Below are 15,920 nucleotides of genomic sequence, written 5' to 3'. Positions count from 1 at the left end.
TTGTCTTTTTGAGACAGGGTCTCCCTGTAGCCCAGCTGTCCTGGAACTCATTATGTAGACCAGGCTGGCCTTGAACTCACAGAAATCTGCTTGCCTCTGCCTCCAAGTGCTGGGACTAAAGGTGCACACCATCACACCTGGATTGGCTACCTGTTTTAAAAGTAGAACTATAAAGGTGACTGGCACAAGTTCTGTGACAAATGTGCCCTAAAGGGCACTTCACCCTGTTTTGTTCCATCCCTCCCTACTGATGTGCCTCAAATAGACTTGGTTCCGACCCAGTTCTGACTCTCACACTTGCTGTGTGCCTTGAACACGTTGCTGTTCATGCTCCCTGTCCTCTTCTCTTCTTGTTTTAAAGTGGGAACATTCTTACTTGGAGGTTTGTGTGCATAAAAACTGTGGCCAGTGTAGACACTGAAATGACAGGCTAAGCTTCCCTACTAGATTCCACGGGCGTGAGCACTGACTGAATCTAGCCACAGGGACCAAAGGAAGTTGTTTCTGTTGTTGCTGGCCAAATTCTGCCCAGCTGCCTCTATGTAGGGTTGGGCAGAGGGTGGTATAGGGAAAAGAGAACTCAGGGCATGAACTACATACAATCTAGCTCCACCTCGGATTTGCTGTGTGACCCTAGGCAAATTACCTGCCCCTCTCAGGGCCACAGTCATTCTCTCTGGATTTTTAAGCTGTCTGCTTCCTGCTGCCCTCAGCTCCTGAACCTCAAGGACTTCCAGTTGGCTCCCGCATGCAGGGCAGGGCAGGGCAGGGTGGCAGGAGCGGCGCCTTAGGTGCTAGAGAAATCCGGACTTACAACACTTGAGAGTTGCTGGGCATGGCTGAGTCTCCCCTAACCCTCCTTCAAAAGAGGCTTTTTTTTTCAGAGAGAGCTAGCAGCCTAGAGTGTGGGGGAAGGGCCTTCAGTGCCTGGGCTGGGCTCTGAGCTAAGAATAATGTGGCCAAGGCTCTTGACATTTTTTTGCTGATGTTGGGAATTTAAAGGAGCCGTGGCCTTTCTTTCCTAAAGAGAAGGAGTCAGCCAGTTTCCACGCCTCCATTGCTGGCCTGATGTGGTTTCACCCAGTGCCTTTTTTCTGCATTGCCCTGGGCTGGGAGCTGGGGACCCAATGGAAGAAGGGTGAGGCCGTCCTTGCCAAGCCTCTATTAAATCTCTAACAGTCCTGGGTGATAATCCAGACACTGCAACATGAAAGGCTGTGGAGAGGCTTCTGACCTGCTCTGAGCCTCCGGAGGGGGTCTAGGAAGCTGCCAGAGGATCTCTAGCTCCAGCCACTTCCCCAGGCCTCAGCTTCACTGCCTGTAAATGGAGGGCATCTGTCTCTACTTTTCACCCCCTAGGGTTCTGGGTTTGTCTAACAGGGTGAGCCTCAGTTTATCCCTCTGCCAAAAGGGACAGTGTTAGCCCTCTCAACTTCCTCTTTGCTGGTGAGGCCTAGGCCCTGAGGCATGGAAGAGCACATCTGTATGGGATTTTGACATCACACCTGCTGGAACTCAGACAAACCTCTGCTCTACTCCACCAGCTTTGACGAGCCCTCTGTTGTTGCCTCAGCCCAAAGCCCACCCTGAGCACCAAGACGAGGGTGGGTGTGGAGAGTGGGGTTTGGCCAGGTGGACCCAGGATTTATTCTTTAAAAAAAATATTTTTATTATTTTTATTTTATGTGTATGAGTGTATTGCCTGCATGTATGTAAGTGCACCCATTTTGTGCAATGCCCTCAGAGGTCAGAAGGGAGCATCAGATTCCCCAGGAACTAGAGTTACAAATGGTTGTTAGTTGTAATGTGGGTGCTGGAAATTTAACCCAGATCTTCTGCAAGAAGCAGGGTTCTTAACCACTGAGCCATATCTCCAGCAGATTTATTCTTTTCTCTCTCTCTCTCTCTCTCTCTCTCTCTCTCTCTCTCTCTCTCTCTCTCTCTCTTTGTCTTTTTGAGACAGGGTCTCCCTGTAACCCCAGTTGGCCTGGAACTTGCATGTAGACCAGGCTGGCCTTGAATGCACAGAGATCTGCCTGCCTCTGCCTCCCGAGTGCTGGGATTAAAGGTACATGTCACCACACCCAGCAGGATTTATTCTTAAAAGCAATACAGAGATGCAGGTGGAAGCAAAGGAGAATCAGGACAGCCATCTCAAAGAGATGGACCCTAAGTCCATGATCAGATCTGTCCTACAAAATAATAGTGGGCTGCCTCCAAGGGCAGTGAGATCCCTGTTCTTAGATGGAGCTGGTTGCTTGCCATTTGGGGATACTTTAGAGAACACTGGGGCTTCAGATAGGAACCCATGACCTCAGAGATGTGCAGACCTAAGTTTTTAGCCTAGGCTGACCTTGAACTCTCCTGCCTCAGCCTCCTGAGTGCTCAGACTTCAGACTTGCTTCTTTGACTCTGAGATTCTAGCAGACTAAACTTCCTTCTCTAGGTTCAAAGACTCCATATTCTATGACATCACTTGAGGATTCACATAATCTGATTCTTTGACCCTGACTCAGTCTGAAGCTTTTGGGATCTAAGATTTCCTACAGCCCTGTAGAAGAAGGCTGGGAAGCATCTAACCCCTGCTGAGAACTTAGTTATTAGCCACTAGGTGGGGTGGTCAAACCCTCTCCCACTGTCCCCTGCAAATGTCTGATGTCAAGACCCCAGAGAATTTATTTTAAAGAAGGAACTGGGCAGTCTATTGATTGAATGAATTAAAGAATGAGAGAATACAGGGTTTCTCTGGGGTTGGGATGTGGTTCTGTATTAGAGCACTTGCCTAGCATGCTTGAGGCTCTGTGTTTGATCCCCAATACTCTTATTTGTTTATTTTTAAGTGTATGAGTGTACTGCCTGCATGTGTTAAGTGCACCTGTGTTGTGCAGTGCCCATGGAGGACAGAAGAGGGAGTTGGATCCCCTGGAACTGGAGTTAATGGACCATTCTTAGCCATCATATGGGTGCTGGGATTTGAACCTGGGTCTTCTGCAAGAACCGCCAGTTCTCTTAATGGCTGATCCATCTCTCCAGCCCCCCACCCCACCAGTACTCTTTTTTTTTTAAAGCCTCTCCATTTTGTCCCTTCCTCTCCATCTGTATCTATCATGTCACTATCAGAGAAGATTAGGGGAACCTGAAACAATCTACTTTTCTTACTGAGTTCTCTACAGACTGCCCACACCCCTCCAAACATCCCCGAGGGCAGGGACTTTGCCCAGCATGGGGCCTTGTGCTCCATACCTAGAACAGTAATGAATACATCGGTTAACTCAGAGCTCAAGGGACCATCAGTGGAGGAGGGTGGGATGGGGTGGGAGAGCTGACTATGATACTCTCAGCCTAAGGGAGGGGATGGAGATAGGGAGGGGGCAGGATGGCCTATCAGAGCTAGAGAAAAGGAGAAAGGGACAGGTATGATTTAACACCACCTTCAATCAAAGACACAGGTCTTGAAAAAGAAGGCAGCTTAGTTAGGGTCACATAGCACAGTACTTAATGGGCAACCAGGTGTTCCCTCCTGCACATGTCTTAATGTCCAGTGGGACCACCTGATGTCCCCTAGGTGTCTGTCACTCCAAGACTTGGGCTTCCTGGATGAGTGTCCAGTGCTGGATCCCTCAGGGTTAGGTCAACTGAGGCTGGGTTTTTAGAGTGAGCCCCAGGCTGGAGAAGGCACAGACCCCTGACGTCAGACCCTCTCCTCTGAGGCAAAGGGGAGAACCTGGGAAGGGGACCCCAGTCCCAGGGAGCTGGGCCTTGGAGTCCGTGTCCCCTCCAGCTCAATGGTCTAAACCCGGTTTTCGAACCTCCAGGACATCTGGGCAGAGTCCAAGGATGGGGTCTCAGGAGGTTTGTCTAGCCTGTCCCTGAGGAGCATCCCCAACAACAGCCCTATGAGAGGACAATAGGACCCAGGGGCAGGAGAGCGCCCACAGGGTCAGGGGCGGGAGCCAGAGTGGTTTGGGGGAGGGCTTTGGCTTTTGTCTCTCCCTTTGGCGGAGCCGCGGCGCCCACGGGAAGCGTTTCCAACTTTCCAGAAGTTTCTCAGGACAGGGAGGAGGGGGCGGGGCCAACCATATATAGCTCCTGGGCGCGGGGCGGAGGGCGGAGTGGAGCCTGAGTGCCAACGAGAGATAGGAACCCGGTCCGTCCGGCGCAGCCCAGCCCGGCCAGGTGAGGTGCAGGGGCTGCCCGCAGCCCAGCGATTTGGGGGTGCTCAATGGCCGAGAGGGGTCGGATTGCTAAGGGGATTGGAGCCCACTCCAGAGCCCCCAGTCGGGTTCTAGCGGGCAGTGGAAGGTCTGGCATGGAGCAGCCATACTTAAAGGAAAGTTTGGGGGTTCAGGAGCTCAGGGAACTGGTAAAGTGGTGGCAGGTACACAGTGGGACCCGTCCCAGGTGCGGAGGCAAACTTTCTGCAGAACAGAGCTCGCCCAGCGTCCATGGGGAGGGCCAGCTCCGAAGTTGGAGGTGGCCCGGGCTCTGGAGTGCCGGCCTTGGGGCTGGCAGTGATCGATCTCCACCCTGTCTTGGCTCCTCTTGGCCTACGGTCTTGGCTCTTAGGGACCCCCATACTTTGGCAGCAGTCACCTTCTGATCAGCATCCTGTTTAGAAGGTGATGGTGGAAGGAAGGACTTGATCAGCGCGTCTCCCTCCACTCGTGGGGAGTCGGCAGTGTCTGCTAGGCCCTGGGTGATTTGAGTCACCACCCCCAGTCCTCCATTCTGTCCACCGTCCTGCAGGGTGAGGGCTTCCTTTGAGGCCCAGGTACCGGCCCCCTGCCTAGGGACATTCCCGAGGCTCCAGCCGAGGACGAAGCTGGATGAAGGCACTCCCAGTCTGGTCTGAAGGCCTGGCTCTCCTCTTCCTGAGTTTCCTGCTGGGCCCTCTGGGCCGCAGGGCCCGGATCGGAGGCCTGGGGAAAATGGGGGTCTTTGGTTGCCTGGAAGTATGGCCTGGGGCCTGGCCACACCCTCAGATGGTTCCTGTACCCATCCCCCCTTCCCGTCCTCTGGTCCTTTGTCCTCGGTCCCAGGATTCCCTGCAGAGATGTTTTTGTAGTGGCTGACTGTGTAATGGGACACTGCAGTGGTCTGCTGGAGGGCTTTGAGAGGGCAGAGCCTCTGGGATCTGGTTTCTCCCACTGCACAAGAGGTACCCCACCTCCATGTTCCCCATGCCCTTTGGGGACTGAGCCTAGCAGGTCCCTGCTTCCCACATCTCTAGGGGTCCCATCTCTTCACTCTTTTGTTTTCTTTCAGAATGAAAAAGGCAGGCAGTGATCTCCCTCTGAGGCAGTTTCAAGGTACTTTAGACCCTTCAAGTGTCTGAGACACTCTTGGCAATCGCCCGCTCCCAGCATCCACTCCCTTTCTCTCAGAGCTGGTGGTTGGCATAGCCTTAGCTCTGGGCTGTGTTTTTGTGGGACTATAGATTGTCTAACCTCAGCCAGAGGGCTGGCATTTCTCTGTGGTAGATGGGCTGGGCTGTGGGAGGCTGGCTTGCTTGTAGTGACTTGCCTTCTCTTCCTTTATCCTGCTGCTGGGATTAACTGGGTGGCCCTTCTCTCCAGCCCTGCCTCTCCCCTCAGACATCTGAAGTGCAGATGCAAAACTAAGGCCCAGGGAGCTCCTGGAATCTCCAGACAAATACTTGGTACCTCCTGGCTCTAGGGCTGGAAGCCCCCCTCTGCTGGCCTATGGAGATAACACAACCTCTGCCTGCCACGTCACCAGGAGCTGTGTGGCTGTCTGAGGAATCCCAAACTAGTCATTTGGAGCTTTCTTGAGAAGCCCCTCCCAGCCCTTTGAAGGATCTGGTTGGCTGGGGGTGGGGGCTGTCAAGATGGTGGCTGCCACGTGGCAGGGCTGGGGCTAGGCTTTTCCACAAGGGGATGCTGGTGGCCTCTACTGGATTAGTGGTCCTTTGAGTAGGATGGCCATGTGTCTGTTGCTGTGGCATAATCAAGAAAGCTTCATTTTACTCTCATAAATGTCATTGAGTGTACAATGAATTACATGGTCACAAAGCCTGGGCCTAGTCTGGGCATGAGGACCCACTTACCTCCTTTGTACTTGAGAGTGAGGTGTAACTCTTGCACCATCCCCAAGGCATCTGTGGGGCTTTGGTCTTCCCTTCCTGTTTCCTCTCTGGATCCTTTGTACTGTGCCTTCAAGGTCCCAAGGTAGCAGTCCAGGAGATAGGGGACCTACCTGGGCTTTATAGGATGCCAGCATAGTGTCATCTCAGAAATTTAGTGCTCCTTCAGGCAAGCTGGAGTCCCAAGGGTCTTCTAGCAGCACTTCCAATGTTCAATCTTCCTAGAGGAGGACCTTGAAAGGAGATTTGCCAGAGAGCAGGGGTATCCCAGCAGCCCCCACCAGGATTCTTTATAATTTTTCCTTTTGCCCTGCTTGTCTCTCTGAATTGCTACATGAAGTAGAGGAGTAGGTGACCTGAAGAGAGTGTGGGAATAGAGACAGGACTCCTGTTACTGCTGGAGTTTGAGGAGAGGACATGAGGGTATTCTTGAGGTCCCAGATCAGATCAGGCTGTGTTGTGTGGCTGCTACTGTCCCATGGGAGGGCAGAATGGAATCAAAGGAATTGGATGTGGCTCTGGCTTCCTGAGAGATGCAGGAAGGGGTCTGTGATCCACTGAACAGTGACTCACCCCCCTCCCCCATCCTTGTCCTTGCTGCTGTCTCAGGAAATGCCCTCTCCACTCAGAGTTTCCAAGGACTTGGTCCCTGCAGAGTTTGTCCTGGGATTTCCCATCTGGTTCAGGAGTGTGTGAGCCGATGAGCAGGCCAAGTTCCTGCTCAAAGAGAGAAGCCTGGGGCCTGGAGACCTTCACAGTTACCAAGAGTCTGAGGCTAGATGGCCACACCTGCATGCATACACTCAAGGTCACCTTAGGGGCAGCAGACTGGAGCATCTGGGCTCCCCCATTTAATGAGTGAACTGAGCAGTGACTCATTAATGTCCCAGGGCAGAATGCAAGACATGGGGCGGGCCAGGCCCACAGTTCCATCCCACAGGGCATCCTCTGCTTAGACATCTGGATTTCCTGCAAACCCTCAGCCCAGATGCTGCCTTTTCCCAATGGACAAGGGCTCCAAGGCTTGTATGAGATCAGAACTTAGCTCCACATTAACCTATGAGGAGGCAGGTCTGCCCAAGTGGCCCTGACCTTTAGGATCAGCTGTGTTATGTGCCAGGCACTGGAATGTAGTAGGGAACTAGATTCGCTAGGTTTCCTGATCTGGTGACCAAAGTCTTCTTAGGGGCAGAAATAGCTTCATAATTAACTTAGAAATTATGTTTAAGTGTTGAATGTCTCCATTGGAGAGATCAATAGGGTGGACTGGTAATATGCCAGGAACTCTGCTTTAGATGGGGGGTGGTCTGAGAGGCTGGGTGGCTCTGAGTCAGTTCTGGACTACAGAGCTCTGAGCTCTCTTGATCCTGTCCCCAGGGGCTCAGTGGCAGGGGGTGGGCTGGGGAGAAAGGTGGAAACTTAGGATAGCTCTCTCTCAGCCCTCACAGGTCTTCTGTGGTGGTGCACACATCCCACCTCCCAGCCATGCGCTCTCTCTTCCTGGGCACCTTCTGCCTCCTGGCTGTGGCCCTGGCGGCAGAGGTGAAGAAACCAGCAGCGGCAGCAGCCCCTGGAACAGCGGAGAAACTGAGCTCCAAAGCCACCACTCTGGCACAGCGCAGCATGGGCTTGGCCTTCAGCCTGTACCAGGCTATGGCCAAGGACCAGGCGGTGGAGAACATCCTCCTGTCACCCTTGGTGGTGGCCTCATCTTTGGGGCTTGTGTCGCTGGGCGGCAAAGCCACCACAGCATCACAGGCGAAGGCGGTGCTGAGTGCAGAACAGCTGCGGGATGAGGAGGTGCACACAGGGCTGGGTGAGCTGCTGCGCTCGCTCAGCAACTCCACGGCCCGCAATGTGACCTGGAAGCTGGGCAGCCGTCTGTACGGACCCAGCTCTGTGAGCTTCGCAGATGACTTTGTGCGCAGCAGCAAGCAACACTATAACTGCGAGCACTCCAAGATCAACTTCCGGGACAAGCGCAGTGCCCTGCAATCCATCAATGAGTGGGCCTCACAGACTACCGACGGCAAGCTGCCCGAGGTCACCAAGGATGTGGAGCGCACCGATGGGGCCCTGCTGGTCAATGCCATGTTCTTTAAGCGTGAGTCTCAGGGATGGGGTGAAGGAGAGGATGGGACCCTCCCCAAGCCCCTTATCACTCATTACTTGTGCTTAATCCTTTCATCTTAACACTGCTACAACTGGTAAAGGCAGGGCTATTGATAAACCTTTGATAAACTAGATCCAGAGAGGCAGCCAGGTGTCCAAAGGGCAGACATCCAAACTGCTGTATTTCACCACATTCATATTCTTGCTTACATGGATTGGAATCAGTTAAACTCAGTAATCAGTTCAGCTTTTACAGAATTAAAGAAAACATAGCAGCAGGCACTGTTAGCCCCATTTCACAAGAACAGAGGCCCAGTTAGTAAGCAACAAGACTGGGGCCTGAGTACATCTGAATTGAGCTAAAGGTTAGGTAGGTCTGGGGTTGGTGGCTATGTGTGAGTAACTAGGTGTGTGAGACTGTCCTCAGTTTGCTGGCAGGTGGAGGTAACCCCAATTTACAACGAGGACAGGCTTGGAGAGGTGAAAAGCCCCATTGTCAATTCAGTAGTCAGACCTGAATTGGTATGCAGTCCTGGTTAGACTAACATGAGGCTTGGGTCACTGTCATATATGCATTATTTTTGTTACCTTTCTGGCCACACAGAGAAGAATTAAGGGTGGTTATAGGGTACTCCTTGCCTAGGACACAGACACCCCCACCCCCTCCCAGTTACCTAGTGGAAGAAAACCTACCTCAGCAAGTTTCCTACATACTCCGGGACAAGCGCAGTGCCCTGCAATCCATCAATGAGTGGGCCTCACAGACTACCGACGGCAAGCTGCCCGAGGTCACCAAGGATGTGGAGCGCACCGATGGGGCCCTGCTGGTCAATGCCATGTTCTTTAAGCGTGAGTCTCAGGGATGGGGTGAAGGAGAGGATGGGACCCTCCCCAAGCCCCTTATCACTCATTACTTGTGCTTAATCCTTTCATCTTAACACTGCTACAACTGGTAAAGGCAGGGCTATTGATAAACCTTTGATAAACTAGATCCAGAGAGGCAGCCAGGTGTCCAAAGGGCAGACATCCAAACTGCTGTATTTCACCACATTCATATTCTTGCTTACATGGATTGGAATCAGTTAAACTCAGTAATCAGTTCAGCTTTTACAGAATTAAAGAAAACATAGCAGCAGGCACTGTTAGCCCCATTTCACAAGAACAGAGGCCCAGTTAGTAAGCAACAAGACTGGGGCCTGAGTACATCTGAATTGAGCTAAAGGTTAGGTAGGTCTGGGGTTGGTGGCTATGTGTGAGTAGGTGTGTGAGACTGTCCTCAGTTTGCTGGCAGGTGGAGGTAACCCCAATTTACAACGAGGACAGGCTTGGAGAGGTGAAAAGCCCCATTGTCAATTCAGTAGTCAGACCTGAATTGGTATGCAGTCCTGGTTAGACTAACATGAGGCTTGGGTCACTGTCATATATGCATTATTTTTGTTACCTTTCTGGCCACACAGAGAAGAATTAAGGGTGGTTATAGGGTACTCCTTGCCTAGGACACAGACACCCCCACCCCCTCCCAGTTACCTAGTGGAAGAAAACCTACCTCAGCAAGTTTCCTACATACTACATGACAAGTGCCACACAGGTAGTGGGCTGGGACATGAGGACATGAATTCCTTGCCACGTGGGAGTGGCTGGTCACTGACGAGAGATCTGCATGCTCAGACAGGGAACTTTTGCTCTGTGGACTGAGGGTTTGGTGCACATAATGGAGCAAAGGGCCTGTAGCATGGACAAATCTAGGGTATATATATTTGGGATGTTTATGGGCTGTGATTGTGTCTGGGGACATGGGTCGCTGACCCTGTTTTCTGTCTGCCACAGCACATTGGGATGAAAAGTTTCACCACAAGATGGTAGACAGTCGTGGCTTCATGGTGACGCGCTCTTACACTGTGGGTGTCACGATGATGCACCGGACAGGTAGGCACCTTGTTGGACAGATGGAGGGTTCCAGGGTCCTCAGGGTCTGGTTTACCCCCAAAACCCCAGTGTACCCAGCATGCCCAGCACCCTTCACTCTTCACCCAGGTCTTTACAACTACTACGATGATGAGAAGGAGAAGCTACAGGTCTTGGAGATGCCGCTGGCACACAAGCTCTCCAGCCTCATTATCCTCATGCCCCACCATGTGGAGCCGCTTGAGCGTCTGGAGAAGCTGCTGACCAAAGAGCAGCTGAAGGTCTGGATGGGGAAGATGCAAAAGAAAGCTGTTGCCATCTCCCTACCCAAGGGAGTTGTGGAGGTGACCCATGACCTGCAGGTAAGGGTTGGAGGGAGAGGACATGGGACAGCTTCACCCAGTTCCTTAGTGAGTCTGTGCTGCATCACCGGGGCATATAGGCAGTATCAGGGGATGTTGAGGAGGAGAGGTGGGCCCTGTCCTAGGGTAAGGTCCACAGCTAGATACAGTTGGATAGCTGCTGAGTGCCAGGTACCCCTCTAAACACTTGATGTGTTAAAATTAATTTAATCTTCAAAACAACTTCACTAGGGAGGACGGTAAACTGACAGATGAGGAAACTGAGGTTTAAAAAAGGTTAAATAATGTGTCCATAGTCATTCAGCAGGCTAGAACTTGAGCCTATCCTCAGGATGAATTGTTCCTTGTGACCACTTTGGGTAGGGAGCAGAGGCTTAAACAATGATTCTGATGTCCCCCAAACCCCAGCCCTGTTCGTAAGGGATGGAGCTGCAGTTAAACCTTAAGATGACAACATGAGGTGGCTTTTTGTCCACCAGGAGGGAGAGAGTTTGACCTACTGTGGGCAGGGTAGAGCATACCAGGGAAGAGGCAGGGGCCACATATCAAGGAGCTGTGTTTGGTGTCCAAGAACATCTCAGCGGTTAAAAGCACTGGCTGCTCTTGCAGAAGACCCCAGTTCGAGTCCCAGCGCCCACATGGCTTCTAACAACCAACTATAACTCTAGTTCCAGGGGATCCAATGCCCTTTTCTAACCTCCAAGGGCACTGCACAACACAGGTGCACTCATACATGCAGGCAATACACTCAATACTGTCATTAGCCTTTCTCAGCCACAGTGATTGGTGTGTACACACCCATTCTTCCCTGCATCTTATTATTTGAAGCAGGCACTATGGCACTCATTTTCAGTTCCAGAGTAGACAGAGCTGTCCTCCCATCAGTCTTTCTGAGACTTGGGATGTTATAAATCAGTTAGAGGAATTTGTTACAAAGAATCCCAAACTGCTCAAGAGATTCAGAAGTCTGGGCTGAGCAGAGAGGGAGTCTTCACATTCCTGTGTGCTTTGGGCCCATGCAGCATAGAGGGAGAAGTATGGCCAGAACTTGCTGGGTAGCAGTGTCAGGGACTGATTCAGTCTTGGGTTCTGAGTCTGTTTCCTATTTGGTGAAGCAGAGGGTACATGCCTTAGCTGGGTTGCAGGAAGTCAGGGTTTGAAGCCTCTAGCTCTGTGCCTGGCATACAGAAAGTGGCCTGGGAACCGGTGCTTTCCTCTGGGAGGTGCCACTGGGGTGGTGTAGATGGAGGGTAAGATGTAGGTTCTCAGCACCAGTGGCCTCACCTGGCACTTGCTCCCTCAGAAACACCTGGCTGGACTGGGCCTGACCGAGGCCATCGACAAGAACAAGGCAGACTTATCGCGCATGTCTGGCAAGAAGGATCTATACCTGGCCAGTGTGTTCCATGCCACCGCCTTTGAGTGGGACACTGAGGGCAACCCCTTTGACCAAGACATCTATGGGCGTGAGGAGCTGCGCAGCCCCAAGCTGTTCTATGCTGACCATCCCTTCATCTTCCTGGTGCGAGACACCCAGAGCGGCTCCTTGCTATTCATTGGGCGTCTGGTTCGGCCCAAGGGTGACAAGATGAGAGACGAATTGTAGGGTCCCAGGGTGGGCATGGGATGGCAGGAAGTAACCGAAGGTTATGAGACACATGGGTGCTATTGGGGGCGGGGGGAGATACCAGCCTTGGATATCCATGGGGTGGGGGAGGGGGTGGAAAAGCAGACCTGGGGCTCCCATGTGTCTGAGCGGACCTTCCTAGCTAGAATCCACTCCGCTAGAACATGGGGTCCAGATACCATGACTTGCAAAGCCTGGGGACCCCACAGTCATCCTGTCCTGCCCTCAAAGTTCTAGATCCAGTCTGCCTCAACCAGTCAATCAGTGTTCATATTTATGGCCAAGTCCCTATTTGTGAGACAATCGAACTGAGGGCAGGGCAGCCTAGCCCTCTCTGTCACCATCCCTTCAGCCCTTCCCAGCTCCTCTGCCCCTCTCCCAACGTCCTTTAACCACAAAACTAGGTGCTGCAGCCCCAGGACCGGGCACCCCTAAAATGACCCTTGCCTGGCAATGAGTGTTGGGAGACATTGCATAGGAGCAGCTCCCTGACACGCTCTCTCCAAGCCGCTACATTGAGCAATGCAGGGATGAACTTTTGTTTTTCTCCTTTTCTAGTTTTTCAAAGATGGGGGAAGGAAGAGGGAACGTGAGCCTTTGTTGCTTTCAAAATGAGAATTTATTTGTACAATTTTTTTTTCAATAAAACTTTTTCCAGTGAAATTTTGTGGGAGTGTGGAAGCAAATTAAATCAAAGGGTTCCCATGATTTTCTTCCTAGCAGACAAACTCTGGTTTTAACAGCTTGTATCTGGCCTTGGAATGCTGGCAGATAAATTGAACAGTAGAGGATGGTCACTGTGTGCTGTCAAGGGACAGGGTACTAGCTCTGCAACCCTGGAGCGGTTGGGGTTGCAAGACCTAAATGACAGTGCAGGAACCCAAGCACTCCAGTCCTGCTCTGCAAGGGGGCCCACTGGTCAGCTCTCTGGCTTTCATTACAAACTTAACCTCAGCCCAGGGACCAGAGAGGGCAATGGGCACATGGGTGGCTAATAGACTGCCTGATTGGGCTTTTTCGAAGGAAGCTTGTGGGGAATATTTGTTTTCAAGTACCTGTGTGTAGGATTTGTGACAAAGGAGAAGGAACCTACCGTCCCTCACCCCACACTGTCCTCGTGTGCCTCCTGTGGTCCTTAGGGCTATGCCTCAAGAGGAAGATGGGCAGGCAGGATAAGACCCCTATAATTAGGGAGGCAGAGGGAACAAAGGCCCTCCTCTGCAGGATGTGATCTTGAGCAGCAGCTAATTCCCTCTCTACATTTCCGAGTCCACCTAGGGGTTGTTGGGCCACAGAAGGCCCCCTGCCTGGCCAGGGGAGTCTACCAGGTATGGAATGGGCTGAAGGAGGGCCAGCTCTTTTTCCTGGAGTTGCAACAGAATTTCAGAATCCCAGTCCTGACCTGTACTTTGAACTCTAAGTTAGCTCTCAAACTCAAGAGGCTTTGTCACAAAGTGGCAACTTGGGGTCAGTGACCAGGTGAGTACGCAGAGGACTCACTGCATTCCAGTGAGGACTGCTTCAGGGCCTTTACACTGACTGTTCTTTCAGCCTGGCAAGCCAGTGTCAATCTTTTTAAATTCAAGACTTAGCCTGCATGTCACCCCTCAGAGAGGCCTTCCCTGGCAGTCAGGCCATGTATAACCAGCCCCATGCCTGGTCCAGCTGTTCAGCCACACTTTCATTTTCCTGACTTCAGCATTGGGACCCTCTGTGCACTTGCTATACCGTAGCTAGCATGGTGCCCAGCCCACAGAAGGTGCTTAATAAGTGTTCATTCAAAGTGGCCCAGAGCCAGGGGTGGTGGTGCACACCTTTAATCTCAGCACTCGGAAGGCAGAGGCAGGTGGATCTCTGTGAGTTCAAGGCCAGCCTGGTCTACATTGTTCCAGGGCAGCTGGGGCTACAGGGAGACCCTGTCTCAAAAAGACCAAAAAACAAACAAACAAAAAGTGGCCCAGTGGTACTGAGGAATATTCTCCCTCCCCACAAACCATTGACTATCTGTAGCTCCCCCCCACGATGGATGTTGATGGACCTAGTCTTGAGCAGATCTTGTACAAGTAGCAGCCTCCGTTGACTGTGAATTGATGGTTGCAACAGCCACGTCATCATGAAGATAGCATAAAACAGCCACGTCATCATGAAGATAGCATAAAACAGCCACGTCATCATGAAGATAGCATAAAACAGCCACGTCATCATGAAGATAGCATAAAACAGCCACGTCATCATGAAGATAGCATAAAACAGCCACGTCATCATGAAGATAGCATAAAACAGCCACGTCATCATGAAGATAGCATAAAACAGCCACGTCATCATGAAGATAGCATAAAACAGCCACGTCATCATGAAGATAGCATAAAACAGCCACGTCATCATGAAGATAGCATAAAACAGCCACGTCATCATGAAGATAGCATAAAACAGCCACGTCATCATGAAGATAGCATAAAACAGCCACGTCATCATGAAGATAGCATAAAACAGCCATGTCATCATGAAGATAGCATAAAACAGCTTCCTTTCCCTCCTCTCTTTCATTTTTCTGTTCCTTCTGCGACATTCGAACCCGAGCCTTGGAGGGGATGGGGTCAGATGTCCCATTTAGGGCTCCACACTCAACAGCCAGGTATTCTCAGCACTTTTGCTAGTTATGAGTCTGCATTAATTACCATCCACTCACTACAAGCAAGCTTCTCTGACCAAGACTCAGACCAGCACTGATCTATGGGTATAAATGTATTTAGAAGGCAGTTTGATACCATGTTCACTTAGCAAAGCAACAGTTGTCGATTCCCCCGCTAGGGCCTATGACCTCCCCAGCCTTGGACTATTGACTAGATTTACAGTACCGGGCAAGAATTCCTCCTGTGGAGTGGCCTCAAATCCAATCACAAAGTGGCTGGTTACTCCCATAACACATGCTACTGCTGCGTTAGTACTAGGCACATCTTGGCTCATATTGTAGCTCACAGGGTCCAGTGCTGGGTAAGACCATGGATCCTTTTCCTCCCCCAGCAGCCTGGCTAACACCTGGCACTGTGAAAGCTAGCCCTCAGGGTGGAAGCTTCCAGCTCAGTTCCAGCTTGATTTGTGTTCTGTAACTGAAGTGTGTGGCATCTTCAGCAATAGTCTTATGTGGCTCTGGTGCCATTTACCCATTCTTGGTGTAGGTCAGAGTTTAATTTCACACAGAGATAAGAGATAAAGGAGACTGCTAATCCCAGTTCTATGGTTTCTTAGGGCAAAAGTTTGGTACCTCCATCATCAGTTTGTCAGCTGGACTCTATTGCTGGTTCTCAAGTGAAGTTTAGGGCAGAAATATCAATGAGAATGGGGCAGGATACATACATGTAGGAGGGTTGGCCAACTTAGAGTAGCCCTGGCCCTCAAAGTGGAAGGAGTCCTTGCTTTGCCTGATAACACTGCTGCCTCCTGGCCTGAAGACCTTGACATGACCTTGGCTTGCAAAATGTTGTAACTGTTTGTTGCTAGGTAACAAGCCACAACTTACAGTGGCTTAAATAAAACAAGTGTTTCTTGCTCTTCACAGCTCAGTGGGTGGGGGTGGGGGGTTGTTTGGGAGGTTCCGCTGGCCTTGCCTGGTTTGCTTAGCCAACTGTTCATGGGATACTGAACCTGTGAGGGGCTGAGCCTGTGAGGGGGTGCATGGCTGAGATGCTGGGCCTCTGTTCTTCATCCCAGGTTCAACCACAGTAGCCTCACCCCTTGGCTAAGTTACCTGCTTTAAGTTCCTCCTATGAGATTCTGGAAGATCCTTTACCAGAGCATTCAGAAATACGTA

The 15,920-nt window shown here is 51.4% G+C and overlaps 1 protein-coding gene across 4 annotated transcripts; it reads left to right on the top strand.

Moving 5' to 3' along the window:
• The first annotated feature begins 4,020 nt into the window (after positions 1-4,020).
• On the top strand, positions 4,021-12,772 carry Serpinh1 (serpin family H member 1). 4 transcript variants are annotated; one of them, XM_029568849.1, is made up of 6 exons: positions 4,021-4,176; positions 7,543-8,155; positions 9,013-9,064; positions 10,043-10,141; positions 10,250-10,482; positions 11,786-12,772. In XM_029568849.1, the coding sequence occupies exons 2-6, from the start codon at positions 7,589-7,591 to the stop codon at positions 12,086-12,088; spliced, it is 1,254 nt and encodes a 417-aa protein (XP_029424709.1). In that variant the 5' UTR covers positions 4,021-4,176; positions 7,543-7,588; the 3' UTR covers positions 12,089-12,772. The 4 variants fall into 4 exon arrangements, with proteins under 4 accessions (XP_029424709.1, XP_029424710.1, XP_008842458.1 ...); XM_029568850.1 differs by having other exon boundaries at positions 7,543-8,185; positions 9,043-9,064; XM_029568851.1 differs by lacking the exon at positions 4,021-4,176 and adding an exon at positions 5,260-5,309.
• Positions 12,773-15,920: the final 3,148 nt, after the last annotated feature.

This window comes from Nannospalax galili, unplaced genomic scaffold, assembly GCF_000622305.1.
Source record: "Nannospalax galili isolate Female #2095 unplaced genomic scaffold, S.galili_v1.0 scaffold278, whole genome shotgun sequence".
Lineage (NCBI taxonomy): Eukaryota > Metazoa > Chordata > Mammalia > Rodentia > Spalacidae > Nannospalax > Nannospalax galili.
This window is presented reverse-complemented; position numbering and strand designations above follow the sequence as displayed.